The following is a 25,590-nucleotide window of genomic DNA, read 5'->3' as shown; positions in this document are numbered from 1 at the left end:
ACCCAGAAAAGGGAGTTTGGTGGATATTCGTTTAGTCACCAGACTGGAAAAAAATACTTAACTTTCAGTAAAACAGCAAATACACACTGTAAACTGAGTGCTGAACATGTGCTCATGAAAGACCATCTCTGTAACTAACTGAGTTTCTGTGCATTGTGAGAATTCTGTTTCTGCATTAACCTGACTGCAGAGATGCAGTGATTCAAATCAACAGCTTCCTCTAAGCTCTAAGCCTGAAAAACATTGGACAAATGTGCTTTACATATTAAATTTTTCCAGTGTAATATCCTTGGTGATATTAAAAATATCTCACTGTGAAGGGAAATTTCATCCCATAAGAATGGAATGTTTTGCTTTTATGGAGTGAGAACAGTGATTAATTGGGCTGTAATTTAATCAATTCTCTGTTAATGTTTACTTGACAAATTTTATTAGGTCATGTTCCAGTTTTAATCTTACCAGTGGCCATGTTCAGAGTCTTACTTAAAAGCTCTTTTCAATAAGAAATAATTGACCAAACCTGATTCTTCACCATTTTGCAGCTTGTGTTGCCATTTGCATCAGTAAGAAATCATTATGCAATGCTGTCACTTCAATCTGGAACATTTTACAGATGTTTTCCTTATGATGCAGTGAAACAAATGACTGTACAAGGCACAAGGCAGGGCTCATTCCCACTTGGGTGTTTCAGTCATGAGACAGCTTTTCCCCTCCCCATTGTAACTGTCCTTGGTGGTTCTTTACTGAGAAATACTAGAAGTGTTAAGTGATAGGTAACAAATGTTCTTTTGGGATGGTCACTACGGAGGTCATTCCTTCCAAATAAGAAAGAAATGGGAAGTGGAGAGCAGCCTCTGTCGTCTCCTTTCAGTTATGTAGAGAATCAGGTCTGTACATTTTGGCATGTGACACACTTGCAAAGGCCCACGGGCTGCATGAATTTAAGCAATGAAAGTGCTTTAGAGCATTTGCACAAATGTATCATTTATCCTTGCTCGGATCATATTCCTATGGCTGAAAATGAGAAGGAATTTGCCTTCATAATCTGCGTCTTAGTTACCCATGTCTCACAGGCACTTACTGTTATATGACTGGAAGCTTGTCATCAGAAGAGATTTAAAAGTAACAGAGGGTGATATGGATTGCTGAAATACAGTAGCCTGTGAATTTCATGATTCTCTCCTGTTAATGCCCATGAATGTCTAATTACTAGATACTGTGATCCTGTATCCCTCTTCTTCCCTCCATTCTATGTACTAATTGGGACATAGAACTGTTAAATAGGGATTTATCTAGACTGCAGAACTTAGAAAGCATTAATTATTATATACAATGGATCAGAAAGTCGAGTGATGCAGCCAGCTCTTATGGGTAGAGAAGAGAAAGACAATTACTCAGAAATAATGTACTCCAGCAATGCTCAGCTGATAAACTACTTTAGAGATCAGCAAAAAGAATTAGAGTAGCCCAAGGGAACTAAAACCTCCTGCTGTGCTGTGACCATCATCAGAGAACCCTTTCCCAATAAACAGTTCCATCATATCCAGTACCAAGAATTTCCAGTTAGAAAAAGCAATGGAGGAGGTTTGTACAAAGAATGACGTCTAAGGAAGACACATCTACATCACACACAAAAAATGTATGTGTGTAACAGAGAACCCATTAACAACAAGTGTCAGGAAGAACACACCTTTATTTCTTACTGGGTAAAAACACGCCAGTGAAGTTTAGAGGGCTTTTCTTTTTCCTTTTTAAAATTTGCGTTTATATATTACACTTGCTTGGCTATTTTTCAGCCAGGCTATTCATCAGCCAGCTCTGGTGTAAGAAATAGTTTGGATAGGACTTAGGTTTTTATAGTACCATGCTAACCATAAGTTGTTCCTAAGTGATCATGCTGTCAATTAATAAGCAGGCCTTTTAAAGTGTTACTAATTTAAAAAAAAAAAAAAAAACAACAAACCCAAACCAAACACCTGACATCTTTGTCTTCACAAAACTTACATGAGAAAGGACAGTGCTGGTGTGAAGCAGTGTAGTTGGGTTTAATATATCAGTGTGAAGTAAGATTTTTTTCTAAGTATTGCCAAATAAATCTCACCTAGGGGAATAGGAGCTGCAATACAAGACAATTTGTTTTCAGACTGTGCTGTAACAACATTCAGCAGTGAGCCAGACAAAACCACAGGCTTAAGTAAAAGTGACTGAGCCAAAAAATAATTGTTGTAATTATATACCAGGTAGTCAGATTAATAATTATAAGATATTTTTTCTCCCACAGTGCTGTTTATTAGCCAGCAACAGTACGTAATCTTTGCTTTGCCTGTCACATGTTATGTGAGAGACCTTGGAAAAAAGTTTTTCTTTTTATTTCATTCAGGAGTTGCTTTGCAAAACACTGGGCCTGATTTTCATCATGATCAGGAAGTGTAAATCACTTGTGCTGTAAGTCTGGCTTCTCTAGCAGGAAGGCTACAGTGTCCCTCCAGTGCCGAGAAGGTGGAAATACCTTTAATTTTATGTTCAATTAGATACAGTATTTGCCGTTCTATCTGAAGATTTCTGAATAGTTTAGCTTGGAGAGTTTGCTTGTGAAAGAAGTGATTCACATGTTTATTTTTGTTCTCCCAAATTAATGACTACCTGACAAGACTAAACTGTCATTGTGCTCTTTTCTATATGTTGTTTGTGTCCTCATCCAGAATTACGTCCACAGAGTAGTCATTAAGCAAAAGGCTACAGAGTTTTTACTTTTACAGCCTCTTAGCCTTTTTACAGACGAATCATAAATTCTTTCATTAGTTTCATAGAGAAACATGTCCTAATTACCTTTTGGAAAAGATTGGAAGCCACTGTTAAATCACAGTAAAACTTAAGTGTCAAATTTGTGCTTTAATAGGGAAAATTTCCTCTGCAGAGAGGGCAAGGATTCAGGAACAGCCACCCATTGCCGCCTCTGTAAGGAAAGTAAAGACCTCAGGATCTTAGAGGTGTTTCTACTGGATGCTCCCCTTAATATGCCTCCGTATTGCCTTATTTCAGTACTATGCCCTAGGGATATACTTCTGCTCGATGGCTGTCAATTCAGATCTCAATTCTCGATTAAAATTATAGTAATTGAAAATTTGTAGCAATTCTCTATAATGCCACTATAATTTAATATTAGACAATGGACATCTCTATAATGCCACTATAATTTAATATTAGACAATGGACATACTAAACTTTATATCAAACATTCTGTACACCTTGTGGCTGTTACCTCCTTCCAGTTCTTATCAACATTATATATGGCTTAACATCCAAGTGGAAATCAGTTATGAGTGGTGTTCCTCGAGGGTCCATACTGGGACCGATGCTATTTAACATCTTCATCAGTGACATAGTGGGATTGAATGCACTCTCACTGAGTTTGTGGATGACACCAAGCTGAGTGGTGTGGTTGATGCGCTTGAGAGAAGGGATGTCATCCTCATTTAATTAGACTAAATGATCTTTGAAAGTCCCTTGACAGGCTGAAGCAATGAACCCGTGTGAACCTCTTGAAGTTCAACAAGGCCAACTGTAAGATCCTGCACCTGGGTTGGGTCAATCCTCAATATCAATACAGCCTGAGTGATCAGATTGAAAGCCACCCTGCAGAGAAGGACATGGGGATACTGGTGGCTGAAAAATTGGATATGAGCTAGCAATGTTTGCTTGCAACCCAGAAAGTCAGGTTGAGGGAGGTGACTCTGCCCCTCTACTCCACTCTCATGAGACCCCACCTGCAGTACTGTGTCCAGCTCTGGAGTCCCCAGTACAAGAAAGACATGGACCTGCTTGAGTAGGTCCAGAGGAGGGCCATGAAAATGGTCAGAGGGCTGGAACACTGCCCCTATGTAGAAAGGCTGGTAGAGTTGGGATTGTTCTGCCTGGATAAGAGAAGACTACGAAGACCTTATTTGTGGCCTTTCAATATAAAAAGGGAGCTTATTTATAAGAAAGATGGAGAAAGACTTTTTACCAGGGCTTCTAGTGACAGGACAAGGGGCAACAGTTTTAAACTGAATGTAGACTAAAATTGAACATAAGGAAGAAATTTCTTATTATGAGGGTGGTGAGGCACTAGAACGGGTTGCCCAGTGAGGTTGTAGATGTCCCATCCCTGGCAGTGTTCAAGGCCAGGTTGGACAGGGCTTTGAGCAACTTGATCTAGTGAAAGATGTCCCTGCCCATGACAGAGAGGTTGGACTGGATGATCTTCAAATGTTCCTTCCAACTCAAACCATTCTATGAGTCTATGGTACTTGCCACATTTAACCCCTGATCCTTTGTATTCTTTGCTGGCATTGACATTATTTTCTGCTTTATACATAGAGCACAAAATACGGTAAGCTATTGATGCTTGATCATGTGGATCCATGAGTATGGTGATATAAACATACATTGGTTTTCTTACAAAAACCAAAAGCTACAGCCCATATTTTACAAAAAATATCTTTGTTTAGTTTTAATTTCTGTCAAATTTCTGATTGCTTTATGTCATAATTTATTAAGAAAATTTCATACAGGAAAATGGTTTGTGAAGGTAAACATTACCCAGTTTGGAAATTAAAAAACCCAAAGAAAACCGAGGTTAACAGGAACTGTATTATGACCCTGTGAAGACATGCTCTAAGACTGCAGTTATCTCACTGGTATACTCCATGCTGGTTGCATATATTTATAAAAGACACCAATGAGTCATATGTAAACATTTTGATTATAAAGATTTTCTTCATTTTCCCACAGACTTGCTGCTTTCAAACAGCTGCATCCCATTCCTGGGCTCAACAGAAGGGCTTGATTTTCGAACCCTACTGCTAGATGAGGAGAGGGGCCGGCTGCTAATCGGGGCTAAAGACCACATCTTCCTGCTCAACTTGGTTGATTTAAACAAAAATGTAAAAAAGGTCAGTTTATTTTTCACAGAGTTCATCACATAAGTTAAATTTTATTCCTTCTATTAGTTTTTTTGTTTTGTTTTTTTTCTCTTTTCTTCACTGGGTAACTGGCAGAGTCATTGTGTAATGTTGTGTACCAGGACTTGATAATCTCACCTCCTATAGTTATACAGATTATCTTTAATCAATTGAATTTCTCATGTTATATGATCTCCTGTGAGACTAATGTCCTGAAAGAGGTCACGTACCTGGAGGAGCCCTGCAGTGCATGAAAGTAGCATCAAAATATCAGTAACTAGTCAAAAAGGTAGCTTGGAGTGTTTTCTTCTTAATTTCTCTGGTTGTAGTCATCCTCCTGAAATTAAAATATTTGAGAGAAGGTGACTGAAGACAGCTCTTTCCTTGCTTCCTGGCATCACTGGAATTACTTTACTGTGATATTAAGCAGAGCAAAGGCAATTTGGATTGTTTAAATTATAGTAAAAATGTTCGTGGCAATTTTAATATTAACATTTATATTAATTACCAGAATTACTAGTGATAGGAGAATCTTCCACTGGGATCTGCTGTGCTCCCTTGATGATGCCCTGTGACAGTGTGTTTAACTCCAGGTAATAAGATGTCAATGTAGTCTTTAGTTTTTCTAGCAGACACGATGAACTGGAGCTTTTGTAAGCACAATTAACTGCTACATGTAAAAAACAGATGCTTGCACAGGAACACACATGAAAACTACTTTCCTGTTTGTTCCAGATATACTACTTACTGAAGAAAACTAAAATTCTCAGCTGTGTTTGATAGTTTCTTTAAGCACCAGAAGGTGGTTTTAAATTACTGTGTTCTGCTGTCAGCTCTGAAGAGGTAACTGACCCTGAATTAATACAACTGCAGAGCAGGGGCTTAGCAGGTGTAACAGGTGTAACATTTTTCCCCACATATTTGAGTGCAACACTTGCTGTCATTGTATAGAAGAGATACGGTACCAGGCTGAATATCTCATTTCTTATTTTGACTTTTGCAGTGTTCGATAGGCCAGTTTAAAACTGAGATTCTGAACATTTCAGGAAATTTATTCCCTGAGATGCTTTATCAAACACTTAACTTGTGTCTGCCATGTCTGTAGTTTACTCAAAAGCCAGCACCTCCTCAGATTGTTGCATTAACAATAGCATTATTCATATTGCAGATTTTTCAGACTACAGATTGATTTCTGGCATAAGTTTTCTGTAGAAAACAAATTTTGTTTGTGTGAAAAGCAGATTTCTTTCTGTGGGATGCTGCTTACCTCCTGAGAAATGCTGAGTGCTGTCACCTCCTGTTATGTTCAGCGGGACTTGATAAGTTCAGAGCTTTCTGGAGGCAGCAGCACCCTGCGTGATCCTCCCCTCTGTCCAAGCTGGTAACATTTTCCGTTTAGCCAAACCAGTGCTGACCATTATGGATGTTGTGCTTTCCAAGAAGAGCAGAACACAGACTAAGCCAGGAGAATCAGCATGAAATCAGGCAGTGCCATTTAATATAGATATTGGAGAACAAAGACTCATTTCATATTGGAATGAAAATTTGTGTTTCATAAACTGAATAGAGAATGTATGCCTACATATCTGTGGTAACCTGAAAGAAGGGAATAAAATTCATAGCCAGTTGCAAATCTGGGCTATAGAAATGATTGTCTGCAGGTTTAAATACTTCTACTTAGTTTAACCATTCAGGTAATCTTTAACTTTTCAGACACAAGACTGAGGAAAAGTATATTTAACTACCTGCAGCTGAAAACCTCTGAAAAACATCCTGATGTACTGACTTCCAAGATCTCTGTAGCCATTCAGCGACTTTTTAAACTTATCCTCTTAGGTAAATGCCCAGGTAACACGAGGCAATATCACACAAGCGTTTCTCTTTGGTTCCCCTGTGCTGGTCTGGTAGAAGCTTGTTTGGGGAGGGAAGAGATGAGATGAAGGACGTTGTGTGAGAGAGAGAGAGTGTGTATAAATCTCAGTCACTGATGAGGTTTCTATGCTAAAGAATACTCTCCAGTAGCAGCAAAGTGTCAGAAAGTAGCATTTGCCGGCGCTGTGTTTAGACTGTCCGTGGTTTGAGTTGGCGCCGGGCCAGGCGGCTCCCTTCCAGGCTTTCCCGGTGTGAGGAAACCACACATGTTGGGACTACAAGGGTCTGAAGTGTGTCCTTTGTACTCCTCTGGAGTAAGGGTTGTCTGGGGAGAAAAAAATAAAATCTGCTTATACACAGCCACTAAAATGAGAAGTAATTGATTAGAATATTAAGTTTCTGCTGGTAAGTGTTGTGTTTATTAATGATTTTGAGGAAGGAGGGTTAAAAGACAGCAAGGGTGTAAGAGAGGTGTAAGAGCTTTGAAACTAGAATGCAAGGTTGTGCGTAGTTTGAAGTTTTCTTTCTTTAAAACAGAAGTGAACATGAACTGTAGAATGCTTTATGCTGGGTAGGTTCAGATTACTTTAAAGAAGTTCTTTGTTATATTAGGAATTACTGATACAAAAATCCAAGTCAGGATCCCCAACAATTTACTCTTGGAAAATCTTCGTCTGTGGATATAATTACTTGGCAAGATTATATTGTAGAGTCTGATGCTCTATATTAAGACATTTCTGGAATAGTATTCAAAGAAACATCCAAAGCACTGCATTCTACTCCCTTTTCTAATGTATACATATATGTAATTTAATAACTTCCTCTTTACAACCTAATTATTTTCTTAAATTAGTTAATTTAACTTACATGTATTAAGTTACCGCTTTATTTCCTGGTATATTTTTCCTGATGAAATAAATCAATTGTTCTTCTGGAGTCCAAATTTCTTAGATCATTGTAATTTTTATTTAATTTATTGTGTAATTGGTTGAAAACTTCCTTAGCTGGCAGCTTGAAAAAATCCATCGTTTCCAGTGCTTGCAAATCTCATTATAAAACAGTAACTACCATAGTATAATAGAAAAGTCCTCCAGGATGAAAGACAAATGTAGAAAGCTAAACTGTTTACAATCTACAATATCTAAAGCTTAGCAAAGGGTAATCATCCTTCTGCAGCAGGGATATAATTTCTGTGAAGCTGTCCTGAATAGAAGCCTCTAGCTCCTATTGCAGGAATAGCATTATCAAGTGCAATACTTTCTTGAAAGATACTTTGGTGCCTGACAAGTGTTGCAAGCTATTGTAAACTGGAAGATTTGTGGTTTCTTTGTATGAGAAAAATAAAGATGTTCAGCAAAAGAAAGCAGAAAAGAGCAGCAACCTACATCTGTTAGAGCATTGCAAATGTGAACAATAAATCTGAAGACAGCTATGGCATAACCAGTAGAAGTGCAGTGTAAAAAACAAACCAAAACCGAACCAACCAAACAAGTTTAATAGCATGAGAGGCTAGAAAGCTGGAGAAGAAATTCTATAGGAATCCTAAATTCTAGGATCCTGCTGAAAAGATTACTTTGGTACATAGAATTTTCTTGTGAATTTGTCCAAGGCCTTTGCTATTTTACTTCTTAAACTAAATAAATACTAAATACAAATTGTTGTCAGCTGGGTAAACACTTATGAAATAGCTGCAAAGAAATGGTGCACCTTTCTCTAAGTCCTGTGCTCGCTAGCAGTGCGAGCAGGGTTATATGTCAGCACTATTATCACTGTGTAATCCTCAGTGTGACCCGCCCATCTCTGCAGGAATAGGAATGCTATCAAGGGCTGACAAGCTTTTGAAAAGCTGCCAACCTGCAGGAGCTGTCAGTGCTAGAAGACACAGCCACATGTGGGCCAAATAGATAAACATGTCAGATCCCCAATAGCAGCTTTGGAACAAGTTGTTTTCATCTGCCCCAGTGTGTATTGGCACAGGGTCACAAATTTTGTCGCTTGGAGCATCTTCTCTTTGGAGTTGCTACTATTTTTTTGATGTTACCAGGTGCAGCTGTCTTGTGAATTATCCTTCAGTGCCCTCTTGTATTGATTTTTATCTGTATTTCACAGTAAAAAATCCATATGCATATATGTATCAGCTGGGAAAATGCTTATGAAATAGCTGTAAAGAAAATCTGCACCTTTCGGTAACTCCATTGCTTACCAACAGTCCAGGTGGGGTTGTATGTCATCACTACTACTCTTGTGCAATATCTGCAGTGTGACCCACCCATATCTGTGGGAAGGGGAACATATATATAAATATATATATGCATATATATGTAAAACAACACCCTCAGGATATAGGGGCCAAATTTTACCATCATTATTCTGGGAAGTGTCTTGTCAGTCTATATAAGTGTGGCTTCAATTAGGATGGAACCCAGTGGGAATTTAGCCAGTACTGAAGGGCAGCTTTCATTCTCACCATCAAGCCAGAGCCTCAGGAATACATACAGAGTCTGAGATGTTTATTGCAGATGTTTATACACAGTAATACCAAGATTGGTCCTTCTTAAACAAATATGTGCTGCTTATTCTATAACTCCAAGGAATTTAGCTTTCTGTCTGTCAGCAGAAGCTTTAGACTGTCTGAAGGTGAAGCTTTCTTGACCTGTCAGACGAAAAGGCTTGCCAGGAAACATCATTGAAGGCCAGAGAGTCACGTGGAAAACACTGTAGATATATGAAGTTCTGAAAGTGGGGTCATGAGGCCTGGACAGTCTAGAACAAACCCAGTGGAATGGGAGGAGGATGGTCATCAGTCCATCTGGGATCATGTTGGTTTGTTCTCAGTCTCTGTGAGTAGAAAAAGTTGTAAGAAACTCAGTGAAGTGAGGCTGAGATTCTATAGAAGCATGATTTGACCCTCTGCACATGGGGAATGGAGTTCCCAGGAGTGAATTCATACTGATGGCCCTGCTTCTGAAACAAAGGGAATTTTTCTGGCTGTTGCAGTTCTTAGGATACTCATTTCCACCTATTAGAGTATTTCTCTTCCTCCCAAAATTAATAGAAATAGAAACCATCTTGTCTATCATTTACAGTAAAACAAGACTGGTTTTATTTGGTATCTGTGTAGTTTAGTGTCCTGTCCCCAAAGACGATCAGTGGGCAGTGAAAGAAGAGTGTAAGAGGAAGCTATAATGGTTCTTCAGGTTAGGGACTTCCAGAGACAGAGGTGGTAACTTTGTGCTTGATAGCCTTTGGAGGGCTCTTATGTTTGAGCTATTTAACTCTTCTTTTGGACCTCTGAAAACCTTTTGAAGTCCATAAAATCATTAGACAGACTTCAGGCACCTGTGTAGACAAGGCAGAAGCTTTTCAACAGTGTTTACAAACACAAAACAACAGACAGGGGCAAGGCATGAAGACAGTAGTATATAAACAGAATGACAGCAATCCTAGGTGGAAGAGAATGTCTCTGTTATTTCCTTTTGCATTGTTGCCATAAGTTATGTTTCCATAAACATCCGCTATAATTTTTATATTTTACCCATGTGTTTAGGTGTAGAGAATTGCTGGTATCCTGCGCTCTGAAACATTTGCTCATACTGGGCTTTGACTTTTTCAAAGGTAGGATTTGTCTTCAGTCTGAAGTGATAAACATGTCAGGAGCAATGCCATTTACCCTGAAAATCCTGGTGTATGGTTTCCTTTTAGGAAGAACAGACGGTAGACAGAAGTCTGCTGTGGTTACGCTGTGGAAAATGAAGTGTAAAAGCACCAAAGCCTTTCAGGATTTAATCCAGTGTAAATGAAATCAGCATCTGGTCCATTTTCTTTAAGCTTTCACATATGCTCATAATGTACACATGGAAATGCACTTCTCAGAAAACTCTTAAGTACTGAAAGCATAGGCTACTTCTTGATTGTGTTGGAGAGTGGATCACAGTTTAAGAGGAAAACTGTGTCATGTGAAGGTCTTGCTTTGTTTCAGACAGATGCAGTATAAAAAGTCCATTTGGTTCTAATAAGAGATCCTACTCTTAACAGCCACCTGCCAAATTTAAGCTACCAAAGGTCTGTGAATGTGTCATCCAAATACACAATTGTTACTTCCCTCTGATTTCCAGTGCATTTTACTCAGTTTGACAGCACTGTCAAAATAAAGAGTGCCATAGATCGACACTGGCACCTCCTGCAGTGTTGTAAATCACTCCGAAGTGGTCCTGATTTCCTCTCTTCCCCCCACTCCCCATGCCGTATCAAATGATATATTTCCAAGATCCAATTTTCTGTTACTATGAAATAATTGGAGTTGGAAATTCCGGTCAAATATCTCCCTGGATGTACATTTCAGGTATGGAAATTAGTACATCAGGTGTAGGAATAGTGTTGGAAGAAGGAAGGTCTGTGACAGATATAGAAGAGGTTTAAGAATACATTCCTGGCTTTTAGGGATCTCTTAAGTATTTCTGATAAAACTGTTAAAAAGAAAGTTAGGGGAAGAAATCTAACTCTAAAGACAACCTGGTTAGGTTTCAAATGCAGGGAGAGCTTCAGATAAGGAACTTAAACGTATTAACTTCCTTTGTCTGCCGATAACTTTAAGATACTAAATTCCAGAGTACAGCAAGTACAGTGGGAGAGAGTTACAAGAACTGCTTAGGGCAACCTTCCTCTCAGGATTTGTCTATGAGAACAATCTGTCCAGTTCTCCAAGTTGTGGACTTTCCATACCACACACACGCATGCAACAGATGTGAGGTATTTAGAAAGCAACTGGTATACATGCACGGTATGCTAAAATCAGCTCATTTTCCCATTAATTAAAATACCCTTTGTTTTCAGCAAAATAATACTAAAAGAGCATGAAATTCTTTCCAGTGTTTGTTGGGAAATTCAATAAGTTTCTGGTGCTTGCAGTAATTTTCGGTGAAGTGACTTAGGGTCAGTATGCAGAATTGACAAATGTCTTGGTTTTCAGGAAGCAATCACGGAACGACCACTCTTATGGTATTGAGGTGTGACATTTATGATATTGTCTTTATGCAGCAGTGTGACAGTCTTACTGGATCCCTGTTGTATCTTTTCTCAGTGCTCCTTCATCTTACTGTTTTTTCTTTGCTTTTCATTTTTCATCTACAAATTACCAAGTTCTTCAGAAAAAAAAAAGAAAAAAAACCCAAGTCACATTATTGTCATTTTACTGGTGTAAAATTGAGACCTGACTATAATACATAGTAGGGCAATAGCAAAACTGGGATTAGACTGTCTCCTCGTTTACTTTAGTGTTTTTGGATCATGTTGCCCTCTTTTATTGTACCCTCTTTATGGCCACATTGGGCTAAGTCATGAATCTCTTTTTTTTTTTTTTTTTTTTTCAGGCAGGGAAGTAGTTTCTCATGGAGGAGACTTTCTCAGGGGGAGTATATTGCATATGCCAACGTGGCAATGAGTTTACAGCTCAGTCTGGCTTTGTTCTTTGGAAGCTGTAGTTGGGACTGTCATATGGGGGATTCACTTATACCAATGAGTTTAAGCTTCTGAGTTATGGTCTGTATGATTCACAAAGCCTTAATGAGACATTCTGGTGCCCAGGAAGCTGTAATTTTATTGCATGCCTTCCCTCAAGCATCAGTATAATGAATATCTAATACATAGAATAAAACAAGGCAAGAAAGTGGGCTTTGTCTTGCTGCATCAAGAAGCTGTTTAAAATCAGTGTATTTTCCTCTAAGTGCTTCTACCACCTTCTATTCCTTCCAAATAGGAAGGAAGCAATCCCTTTCTTCTCAAATTCAGTGAGTGAGTGTTACAAGACATGCTGATCAGCTGATGTCCTTCACTCCAGATAGGGACACATCCTGCTGGTGCTACATGTACCACTAATAAAAACACTTTGAAGTTTCTCGTACCAGAGGCTATACTGATAGAGAAGTGCTGAAGCACGTGTGCAGCATCGAGCATGTGAGAGGCTCCAGTGAAGTTCCCAGGGCTGCTGAAAGCCATCGACCTCAATGGGACACTCAAGTGCTTGCTGCTGGCATGAACGTGACTATCTTGGGGACATGGAACTGGAAGGAGTGATGTTGGTCAATTGGTCTCACTCCCTGCTATCACCAGCAGCTACCTCATGTAGCAGTTATTCTGTTCATAACCTTGTCCAAATCTGCTGTAAAGGGCCTTGTGGGATACTTCATGCAACTTCTGTAGCAACGTTGTTGCTATACACAAGAATCTTGTTGCTCTGATGTTTCAGATTTATTTTCTGTTAAAGTCTACAATCTACATTTATTTCTGACCAGTTTATACCCATTTCCACTGACTGTTTATAATTCTGGTCTTCAGAGCCCTTTGAATCTTCCTGCATAATATTACCGGTCTTCGTTTGTATTAGTGATACAGACTTTGTGTCAACATGTCGTTGCGGAGTGCTGGGTTTTGGCTGAGTCTGCTGAAGGTTATATGGAATAGGATGACATTATTTGTTGAGGAACCTCATGAGTAACTTTCTACCACAAGTCTTTACTTATCAGATCTATTTTTTTTTTAATTTTTATCAGCTGAGCTCATCAATTTCCATGTGGCAAATTAATAAATATTTTCATGGAGCTCTGACGAAGAGGAGCTCTAACGCCTCCTTTAATGTAGTATGCAATTCAGCTATATGTTATTAAAGTGCACTATTAGAGGTGAATAAGGGCTCTTTACCATGTTATATTGTCTTTTGTACTATACTCCGTTTTCATTGGAAACTCTATTCCTTCTCTAACTAAAATTTTGCTCTGAAGCCTTGCAAACAGATAAAAGACCAATAGGCCTGTAATTTGCTTAGATATCTTGTGTTCCTCCTCTTTTGTATTGTGACAATATATAGTATTTTCCACTCTTTTCCAGTATTTTCCACTCTAAATCATCCCTGATTTAGTAACTTCATTAGAAATGATTCTTGGAAAAGCTGTAATTTCATACAACAGTTTCTTTGGAATCAAAGTTCACTTTTATTTTTGAGGCATCACTTCCCCTAAGGATTTATAGTCTTAAGTGTTAGCCTAGGAACAAAATTGGATAGAGAAAGATAGCTACAGATAGATGAGGAAAATACTTGTCACCAGTATTGTTAATTCATGACAGATCTCAGCTTAAATGAAATTCTTACCGAGTCCAGATATTACTTATATATGTGTATAATTATATATATATCATGCATATATCAATATATGTATGTAAATAATATAATTTTTTTAATTCACTTTTCCCTTTTCAGTTATTTCTTATAGTAAAAATGCATGTTGGAGAAAGGAAAACTGTTACTTTTAGAAATTACTTTCTCCTGATCTGAAAAGGACCTTTGTGGTTTTTAATGTTTTGTTTTAATCAGAAATCAATTTCCAGCTCCCCTTTAAAGCGATACCTTATCTATCCTACACTTATGTACTACTTAATTTTGTACTCCTGGGAGATTTTCTTTCACTCTGCTAGCAGAGAACGTATTAACTTTCATTTATTAGGAGATTTTAATTTCTTTCCTGTTGCTAAATTTAAGAAAATATTTGTAGAATGATTTAAAAGTAACTGTGTAAGGTTGTTTTTTCTTTATTGGACTACAGAAGATAAAATCAGAAAATCATTACAGTAGCAGATCTTTGGAATTTTGATATGGATATTTTTCAAGGAAAATAAATGGAAGATTAAGAGAAGAAAATAATCCTTTTTAAGTATATAGTTCATGTATTTCAACGAGTTACATTCTTGCTTTAAATTCAGTAACCCCACCTAGCTATTCCAGGATTTCTGAAGACATTTCAGATACAGATGAAACCGTAAAATATAGATCAAATTTGTGCTGTTTGTAACATGAAATTATTATAAATTTAAATGTCAGTGTTGTTATCACCATTATTATGTATTATTTGGCTGTTTGGGCCTTTTTTTTTTCTTTTTTAGAGGTTTTACTTTTTGAGAAATTTAGGAAAAAGACCTAAAAGATCTGTTAAGATGTTACTATTGTGAATTCAGCATGTGATCTGAAAAAATTATGAAACAAAATGATGAATTTCAAAACATCAAACCATCTACAAGATTTTAATTATGAAAGAATCTACTGGAGCATCTAATCTAACTTTTTGCATATCATGAAACTAAGTAATTTTCTGAATAAAATATAATACTAAAACTTAGTTTCACCCCCTACATAAAAGCCAACACAAATGTATGTAAATAAGCTTATGCACGTAAAAATTCAGTGATACTATCTCACATGTCTGAAGTTACTTGTGTGTCAGTGTTTGAGGGAACCGGACCAGTGGTACTGTTACACAGCATGTGATCTAATAAAAAATTAAGCTTATGCTTTCTTGCTCAGCACATTGGCTCATTATTTATTATGCAATTTTCTTGACCTATTGCAATTTAAAACTGACAGTTTCTGGGAACCTCTCATTTCTCTTGTGGAAAGCAAATAAATATCATTTTAACTCCCCCATATATAATTGCAAATTGATTTTAAAGTTGGATCACTTAGCTTCACTTTTCATTGTCCAGTGTGGCCTTGTAAAATGCTAAATACTGAGGTTGTTGAGTAGCCAGAAAGTAAAACAATTGATTTTTCTGTGATAATTGGATGTGGTCAATTATCATAGAAAAGGGAGAGTGTATATCTCAGCCTGACTGGTTCAGCTTGTGTGACAAACACTTTTTCCCATGAAGGAATCTGTACAGAAACTGAGGGTAGAGTCGAGCCCATTAATACAAGTGATGTCTTCAAGCAGATGTCTTCACATATAACTGGGCCTCCCAAATCAGGGGTCTGGTTCTTCTGTGTAGTTGGCAAGGAGAACTGGGAATTTTCAAAAGCCTACAGAGGGACATCTTCTCTACCTAAATGGATGCCTAAACAGGCCAAAAATCTCCAAAACCCCACAAAGACCTCTAGCCTTCTCTGTTATTGATACAGGCATTCTGGGCAGAATTGGGCATAAAGTTTATGTACAGGAGAAGTGAAGATCAGATCTCAGCTTAAGTCTCTTTGGCTAAATGTATTTGGAGATCCATGATTTTATATTCCTCCACCTGTTCCTTTTCATCAGCTTTTCTTCACCAGCACCTCTTAAACCTCAGCCCTCCTCCTTAACCCAGTGGCACTTGTGCCAGACCAGTGTTATAAGCTAGAGTCGTCCCAGTCGGCCCTGGCAGAAACCAGATGAGTTCACTGGTGCCACCCTCAGCTCTTCCCTACAGCTTTGCAAATGTTCCAAATACTTTCCTCCATGTTTTCTGGTATTGTACACTGTGTAATCCAGACACACTGGCACAGTGGACTTCAGACTGCAATTTCATACCTGCATGGTGTCAACAATATCATTGTGAGAAAACGCTCTGGGAAAGTAAATTTGTGCTCTGGTGCTGAGATGTTGTTATACTGCCTTATCTCTAACTTGAAGTAAATATTGCTGTTAAGGGTTAAGTAACTTAAAATACATTTGCTGCGAGCTTGTAATCAGAAAGGTAACAGTAAATTCACTTGAGAGGAAATTAATTTTCTTGCGTAAAGACAATACATCCATTTTCACTGGGAAGAGAAGAGGAAGAAGTGAAATAAAAAGGCTGTTTTCAGATTGAGAGGAACACTGACTGTAGATTTTGGACACTGATAAAGCTCTTTGGCACACAGCACTCTTTTGCTTTTCTTACCAGTGGGGGACTGAGCCTGTGTATGTGGCAAGCCACATCCTACAAGGTGCCAAAAGCTGGGTGAGCGAAAGGGAGTATTACAGCAGTTAACTCCTCTTGCATGTGGTTGAGTTGTGCATCCTTCCTTGTTGATAATTTTTTTCTAATGAATATTATAATAATTCTTTAATCATATATATATTTCACTATTTAAGATTTTATAAAGTGTGATTTGAGACTCAAGACTACTCCAAAGGATCTGTGACTACTCATAGTCTGCATACTGGTTCCTGGGACTTAAAGCAATTTTCTAACCAATATTTGCTCAAAAATTAGTGTGATTTGTTGCTGTTATTATTACTCATGAGAAATGACAATAGCTTTGTCTTGTCAAAAGGTGAAGGAAAAAAGATCCATGTTCAGCATGGTGGTTCTGGAAGACTTGGTATTTTGCTTGTATTTTGAATTTAATAGAATCAAACACGTAATCAATAATACCCATTTTTGAATGTTTAATTGAAATCAATGAGCCAGAAGCTGAGCTTTTGTTTATTGATATTTCTTCACTAACACAATTGGAGTTACAGTAGCTGATAGTAATTTGTCATGTGTCTCTATGTACACCAAAGTCTAGTTTACAGTGCAGATGAAAGAAGAAGGAGACAATAATAATATATGCTACCATTTATGTAAGGTATTCTCCTCTAAACTTCTATGTCATTTTCTCAGTAAACTCAGTTACTGTTGATGGGTGACATTTTTAAACCGTGTGCTATTGATTTGTCAAATGTACTTTTTGTTCTACAAATTTCCTTTAAGCTACCTTTAGTTTTTTGAACAAAACTTCTTTTCATTTGAAAATTGGCAGTAAGAGCTAAGTATTTCTTTATAAAGGCTTTGCCAAGTTCACTGGACCAAATTCATCACAAATATAATTTGCCTTATTTTGCAGGCAGTTTAGTTTCAGGATGATTGGGTCATCGTATTGTTGAGAAAAACACACAATTCATAATGGTGACAAGGTGTGCTAGCCAGCAGCTAAATACATTTTAAAAGTACATATAACCAGTGAAGAAGTGAACAAAGAACAAGGATTTTGATTTTAAAAACTCTTCACTTTTTGTAATGGACGCCTGTATTCAAAGTCATGTTCATTTTAATTTACATGCAAATTCCTTTAACATGCATAAATCTGTTTTGACTGTTCATTCAAGGAAATAGTTGAACTAAAGTCATAGGACAATTTATAATATGATCTATGTCTTATTTTAACTTTGTTACAGATTTACTGGCCTGCAGCAAAAGAAAAGGTAGAATTATGCAAATTAGCTGGGAAAGATGCCTATGTAAGTATGATAGATATTTTTTTTTATTATTGCTGAGAATATTGTGTATCTGTGTATTTGTTTCTAAATGCACAAAATGGTTTAGTAAGTTGTTGTTACACTTTTTTCTGGAACTAATGAACTTTTTTTTTCTTCATTTAAACAATGCTATACTTCTGTTTTTCCTTAAATGTTAATGCTTCAAGAAAAAAAATATTCAATATTGCAAGCAGGAATCATGCTAAGCCATCTTTGTATGTAACAAATGCAGTTGAGAGATTAATGGACTTTTCCTCTAAAATGTATCCCAGGCGATACTCCCCTGAAAACTTTTTTTTCTCCTCAAACTGCTGCTTTTTTCCTGGGATTATCCTGAATGTAACTTCATTATAATTCATTAATGAAACAGAGTAGCAGAGCAGAGTACAAATTAGCTTAATTTGCAGACATCTGCAGTTAAAATTAAAATAAAATCTCAGACTCGTTAGCTTTTCCTTGGAAAATGTGTCTTCTTTAGGAAGTCTCTTTAGGAAGTGTATTTAAGGTACCTCCATATATACAATCCAACTTTCATATCTCTTATGCATAGCACAGATCACATCATGTGTCTGGAGCCTACTATAAATGTAAATATATCCCAGCTGTATAATAAAATTTCTTCCTTTTCTCTCCACAAATCTTGTGGTTTCTATCCAGCTTGTCTGTTACCAAGGTAGACTCCAGCTCAGAACACTTTCTCAGCTCTTTGCCTGAGGAAGTTCAACTTTTCGTCCTAACTTATTGTTACCCTTACCATTGCAGCAGACAAAACCTAAACAGCACCTCTGCTGAACACTGGGAAAATTCTGATACTGGTCTATATGGAGTATTTGTGCAGATCTATTTCTACACTAAGACAAAAGGAAAGGGAACAGAGAAGGGAATATTTGTTTTGAACATAGATCATAAATATCCTCTTTTTGCTTCCTGCATTGTCTCTGCAGCTTGCCTCTCACTTAGGTGTAGGGTGGTAGCTTGAACGTATGAGTGCCTCTTGTTTATTCCCTCCTAAGTATCTTGTTATATGTATATGTATTTATTTAAGTTTGGGGAAGGCTACAGCAAACCTTTCCTACTACCCCATGTAGCACCCTTGTGCTCAGTGTGCAGCAGCTGCCTGTGCTACTTCCCAGCAAGGACCAAGCCCAGCTAGAGCCAGGACTGACCCAATCATCCCATAGGACTCAGAAATGCCCAAATAAAAGTGACCAGTAAGATGTGGTTGGTGCAAAGAAAGTTCATTCGTACACAAAACATACCCTTGAAAGTATGCTGAAGCCTTTCAGTATACCACAATGATTTCTATTGTGTATTCTTTGGTGTTAAAGCATGTGCAGAAACCCTGTATTGGGAGCAAAGTCAGGCTGATTGGTAGCCAGACTAATCCAGTGGCTCTCTGACCTCTGCCCAGTTGTTGACAGGGGTTGTTTGCTGCAACACGGGCTGAGCAGATATCCTACAAACTGTGCTGTAACCACATAGCTTCTCATGGCTGTGAGCACTATAGCAGAATTAGGCTTGCAAGTCTGATTGATGAACTGCCTCATAGATAGCCACCACAAATTCATAGCTGTCACAACTTTGAACTGTTTAGTAAACAGTCTCTGCTACAGTAGTTTTGAGTTTAAATACACCAATGCTAGGGCTATAACATACAATGTATAATGTGAAAGAGAAGAATAAACATGAAAGTTAACCTTTCTCTTTCTTTTCCCAATAGACAGAATGCGCCAATTTTATCAGGGTTCTTCAGCCCTACAACCGAACTCATGTTTATGTCTGTGGCACAGGAGCGTTTCACCCTCTCTGTGGATACATTGAACTTGGAACTCACAAAGAGGTAATTTAATTTCCTCACGAGTCTGACATGCCAAGCAATAACCCTCATCTTGTTTAGCATTCATCATAGATTGGAAAATACTATGTGAGTGTGTAAAAAATGAACTGACAGCAGCTTGCGTAAATAACAGGATAAATGGTGGATTTTGCAGGTCAGACGGGAACTCTTGTTCTCACATTTGATATGTGCATATCGCTTTTGAACAAAGAACTTTCCTCAGTAAAGCTTAATACACAAAGTTCTTCAGAATTAGACTTTTGTGTGATTAACTAAGTGAAGAGAACATTTAACACAGATGTCTTGCTTTCTAGTAAGTCATTTCCGCACATATTTTCTGCTTACATACACACATACGTAATGCACAGTTCTAGATGACACTTGTGGTTCTATCTTTTAATGTATGTATACCCTTGGTACACAGAGGGTTTCCTATTCCTTGTGCATGAGAGTAATACACAGTTTAAAATGGTCTCTGAGCCTGAGTCCAAGGTGGGCATCTCAGGACTTTGCAGATGGTTTGCAATCCTGTCGCTAAGTAGATGTTGGGTATCCTCCATCACTAGTGGCATATTCCTGAACTGAAGTTAGCAGCTGATTGGTCTTCATTTGCTGGTGACAAAGAAATCTCTATCCTAAGTGGTAAATGTTTGAGACCTAACCCCCACAACAGAAAAATTTTGGTGTTGTGTCAAGCAGCCACTTAGTACACAAGTCTCTTTTTAACTCCTACATGTATAGCACCTTGGCTATATTTATAACACTGGCGCTGTTCTCAGGCAGTGTTGAGATGTGACACATCGGCCACTTGCCTGCGGTGCAGGCTTCCTATGCTGCTATAGAAATCGCTGTCTCTTTTCTTTGGGTCTCAGTGAAGCTCTAGAATATAAGAAATGAGCTCTAATGATATGTTATTAAATGCGATAACCTGAAATATGTACACATTGGGGTTATTCTGACATACAGAATCAAGGGCAGATGCTCACACAGAAAAAAAAAAAAAGAAAAAAATTATTAACACTTGCCCAGGTTGAGACCCATCATTATATTCCACACAATCTATGGGTGAGTTGACCAGCCCAGAGGGGCTGTCTGTGTTACAGAAAACCGAAGCTGCCTTCAATCTGTACAGTGATGTTCTTTTCTAATAAGTCATTAATGCTCCTAGTATTGTCCGGTATACACTGTACAATTGGGCTTGAAATTTTGTAGGCTTCCGTGCTCCAGTACTTTAAATATACCAGTTGAAACAACTGAAATTTTAGATCCCTTGTATCATGCTGATTCCTTAGCCTGGATGATCAAATACACAGCTGAATTGAACAGAGTACCTCTCAGCAAAAGTAAGACTCTTGTTTACCCCATAGTCATTAGCAAGATACCTTATTCACTCTTGCACCCTATTGCACCTTTAAATACTTCATTTGTGAAAGTTTTTTCATCAGACATTATGAAGTTATGGATTTGGTCTGATTATTCAGTCCAGCAGCCAGTTTAGCCAAGGGGTCTGTCTCAGTTAGATGTGACCAATTACCTTATGAGAGGAAATGGAAGAAGAATCCCGGTATTGTATTTCCTAATCCCCTCACTGTCTCCCAGTTTTGCCTCTCCTGAATTCCTCCTGGTTGCTCAGCTGCAGTGGTAGGTTGGACAGTGTTCAGCACTACTTATGCCTCTTCTGATGGTGCATCTTTTCTACAGCTTCCTACTGAATTAAGAGCTTTGAATGGCATCAGGCATATTTTCCCTCCCCTTCTTGGACCCCAAACACCCTACAGCCACTCTTCTTGCACTGCCTCTCCAGATAAATGTGACAGGGTATTGAGGACAGACTCATTGACATGAGATTGACAGGCAGCTGAAAATGTGTCCTCATTATAGGGACTGAAGCCGAGAGATCTATGTGTTAATCCAAAGCACGTTTATTGCAGATCTGTTCTTTTAGTCTTTTTTTTTTTTTTTTTTTTTTAATCTATGAGTTGTAAGAAGAGGCAATAGATGTTTGGTAATTAGAAACCTCTACAGGAAGCTGTGGAATGCCTAGGAGAGCCAGGGCCTGAGATAGCCTCATGGAGGCTGTGGAACCAGCTCTGCTGACCTTTGAAAGCTGCCGGTGGATCTGCCCAGTGGTCTGCTGGCCAGTGCCAGTGCTGTGAAAACAGAGAGGAAAACAGTGTGGATCAGGTGACTCAAAACCACAGCAGACACTGCTTTTGAAGCAGTACAAATCCCCTACGGGTCACACAATTAAAGGGGATTAAAGTCCTAGTCTTGCTAATACTGAAGTTGCTGCCAAAACTTCTCTTGGCTGGTGAAGAAGAGGCTTGGCCTGGTTGGTGCTGTTAGCCACAGCTCTCCAGGGGATGCTCTTTTCTTTGAGAGCTTTATCCAAAGTGAAAGCAGGAGGTTAATTCTGTGTGAATGCCCGGTAGTGTCCATTATTTTGTCTGGGTGAAGTCTGAAATATTTGATGTTGATCTATAAAGCCCTCAGTCCCTTGGGTACTGCAGGACTTGCAGACAGCCTCTTTGCATGTGATATGGCAAGGGTCCTCTGAGCAGCTCAGGACTACACATCTTAGAAGAAAGGATCATGGGACAGTAACATAGTGTTGTCAGGAAAAAAAAAAAAAAAAAAAATTAATTTAGTTTTGTCCTTGGTGTGCTTTGATCCACTTCAGTAGCATGAGAATTTGGTTTACCTGATATCTCACAAGTTTGGGAAGATGACAAGGGTTGTTGTTTGATGATTAAATTCTGCTTTGTGTCGGCTAGAATTGCTGGAGGAAATGGAATTTATGTTCACAGGTTGACATTGATTTTTCTTTTCTCTTAAGGAGCTTAATTATTCAATATCCTAGGCTTTTGTCTTCTGAGCCTAGAGAGTTTAGGAGACACCTCAATGAAACAAAAACACTTGTTCATTTATACTCTGATGTACATTAAGGTTCATTATGGTTAAATTGAATTAATATGTTGTGAAGTCTGATCTTATGTGGCCATCTTCAGGCATACTTAACTGTCATTTGTACTCTTCAGTCATCTCGCAAGACAGAGGTATAGAAACAGATTTAAAATCACTTCACCCTTTTTGAAGCAATTGTTTAAAATATAGAGGTGTTTTGATTTTTTAAAAAATAGTTTAAAAAGTTATGTCTCTACAATAGACATTAAACCTACAATGATTTGATTCCTGAACACTAGTGAAATTTTAAATATCTCTGAGGGAGATAACAACACTTCTGTAGGCAATCTCCCTTCTCTAACAGCAGCAGAATTCTGAAAATTAAGTCTCTATACTTGCAAAGACTTCTCTGTACTCCACTGAGCAATCAGTTTGCCTTGGAAAGACTCACTATGTGTTTCAGGTTAAGTGTGCTTTTAGGAAACAAATGAAAGGAACAAGTGAAAGCATCTTTGTCGGCAGTTCAAAACTATAATATAATTTCTAATTGATACTTACAACAGTTGAGTTGTTGATTGCCCATTGAAAACATCAGGAATAGTTTTTCTATTTTCTTTATCTTCCTCTATGCCCTTGTTCTGTGACCCAGGAATTAATCACACTGTATTTGGGAACTACAAGGAAGGATCCATTCTGATATCTCTTGTATCATTACCCTTGTTAAAAATAAGAGAGAGCATATGCTGCTTTCATTTAAAAGGGGCTGAGCTGTGTCTGCTGTAAACATTATTCAGCAGTCCCTGGAGAAATTTAGGAGTCAGCCAGAATCCCTCCTGGGTCTCCTGTTGCAACACAGTCTCTATCAGCACTTTCCCAAATAGAAGCCAGTGCCTTTTAAGTACAATCCAGAATTTAATTTGAGTAGAAATGAACAATGCATCTTTTTTTCTGAATTTTTTTTTTTTTTTTTTAGATTTGTTTGTCACGATAGAGTGAACAGGATATGTTAAAACAATGATTAAAAAAAATCCAGATATAAAACAGAGACACGGACTGTAAACATCAATGCTGAGACAGCTGCATGATCTAACAGACCTTCACTTCATGTGTTAGCAGAACAGTCCATCTTAGTGAGATTTTCTCTTCAGCCACACCAGGATAATGAATATTTGTTTATTCTCAGGAAACGGTATTCCGGCTGGATACTCAGAACTTGGAGTCTGGCAGGTTGAAATGCCCTTTCGATCCTCAGCAGCCGTTTGCTTCAGTGATGGCAGGTAGGAAACCATCAGAGCCGGGTGCTCTTCTCAGATATGTAATGGCTTCGTATGTGAGCCTGGGGTCAGAGGCTCAGCAGATGTCATCGCTGGAGTTCCTCTGGCGTTAGTTGTATTTCTGATGCTGGTTTGTGCTCTCAGAGCTGAAGGAGCCATCAGTCTGCAGACACCAAAGAGCTGGAAATGCAGCAACACAAACAGAGACGTTTGAGAGGCTGTGAAGCCTCTGTCAGTTGAGCAGGAACGCAGTTTCATCCTTACCCCAGTCATTTCTCCTTTAAGAAGACAACAAAAAACCCACACTGACAGACAACGTTTGAAGCACTTCTGGGCCTCTTTCTGCAATTATCAATATGTTCTGCCCTTTGAAGTCTGCTGACATCCACTATTTCCATAAATACATTTTTGAGGTTTCTATTTACTCGAGTAGCCACTTCTGAAGCTGGAAGCCTAGAAACAAGATAGTGCAATCTGCCTGCTGTGTGCATCACAGCGCTGTGTGGTCTGACATTTGGTGCAGAGCAATGTCAGCTTGACCTCTGGATTTCAAATCACTATAAGAGCTACTTTTGTCATGGTTTGGTTCATAGCTTTGGACAATTTTCATTTAACTTGTCCATCAAGCATATGAATGCAAGATAAGAGTGAAGCACCATGACGTTTTCATTTACAGCCAAAGAGCAGTGGTGACAATGCTTTGAAGTATCGGTCACTCTGTGTTATAAAAAGAATATGACTAATGTTCAGTCTTTATTCTCAGATAATAAGATAGATGATTTGTGATTCTGACCCAACAGATGGAGCAGGACTTCCTTTATTAAAAACAATAGATTAAAGCCAGAGCTTATTCTTCTCAGGGACCCCTAGTACTGTTTAATGACCGTGAAGTCTATTTTTAGAATGAGTTTCTAGAAACTTTAAGGGTTTTTTATTTTTCTTTTCTTTTTTTTTTTTAATGCAATAGAATTCCATGATTTATTAGAGCATTAGCCAATTTCAGTAGCACTCTAGTGCTTTGACTCCTCTATTACATCTTGTGCAATGAAGAAGCTGCCGTGTTTTAGCTAACTAAAACATGGACTTCAGTACACAATGAGTTTTAAAGCTACATAAAATTAATGGTCAGGGTATTCTAGTATCCCTTCTCTGATTTTGCCTGGTGTCAAGTGCTTTGGAATAATATACAATGAGTGTTGTAAAGAGTTACAGGCCTGACCAGAAAATGTGTTCTTGGCCTATCTTTTGATAATTACTTTATTCCCAAAAGTGCTAGGAGAGCAGTATAGCTCATGGATAAGACACTGCACTGGGATGCAGTTCCATCTCTGCCACCGATGAGAGCAGTAACCTTTGGCATGTCACTTCTCTCTGACTGATTTTATTTATCTGCTAAGTAATGGTAAAGATTACTTGTATCCTTCAGAAAACACTGAAATTGGTTATATATACATGAGCTAGATAATATTTCTTTATATTTTCTTTCACATATGTAGGTTAATACAACTGTGTAATTTTAATTCTTTGTAGAAAGGCATAATCTCTCTTTGAATTCTACACAGCATTTCACCCCAGGTAAATTCCACAGATAAATTTGAAAAGCTTGTCTTTTTGACTGAAAAATCACCTGCTCGTCATCTGTCTTCTATTACAAATTACCACTCACCAATACTGTTCTGGACATAACTGGAACTTGGAATGAGGGATACCAAAAACCGAGAGAAGTGCTGAAAACCTTG

General features: G+C 38.1%; 1 protein-coding gene across 1 annotated transcript in view; it reads left to right on the top strand.

Moving 5' to 3' along the window:
• SEMA3D (semaphorin 3D) overlaps nt 1-25,590 on the top strand; it is a 148,530-nt gene that overhangs the window by 58,857 nt on the left and 64,083 nt on the right. The window contains exons 3-6 of the mRNA XM_074903441.1: nt 4,774-4,934; nt 17,756-17,818; nt 19,557-19,676; nt 23,761-23,854. Of these exons, the coding sequence (XP_074759542.1) occupies nt 4,774-4,934; nt 17,756-17,818; nt 19,557-19,676; nt 23,761-23,854 (438 nt within the window). The remainder of the gene's footprint in view (nt 1-4,773; nt 4,935-17,755; nt 17,819-19,556; nt 19,677-23,760; nt 23,855-25,590) is intronic.

This window comes from Athene noctua, chromosome 3 (assembly GCF_965140245.1).
Source record: "Athene noctua chromosome 3, bAthNoc1.hap1.1, whole genome shotgun sequence".
Lineage (NCBI taxonomy): Eukaryota > Metazoa > Chordata > Aves > Strigiformes > Strigidae > Athene > Athene noctua.
Note: the sequence above shows the minus strand (reverse complement) of the source record. Positions and strands in the feature narration are given on the sequence as shown.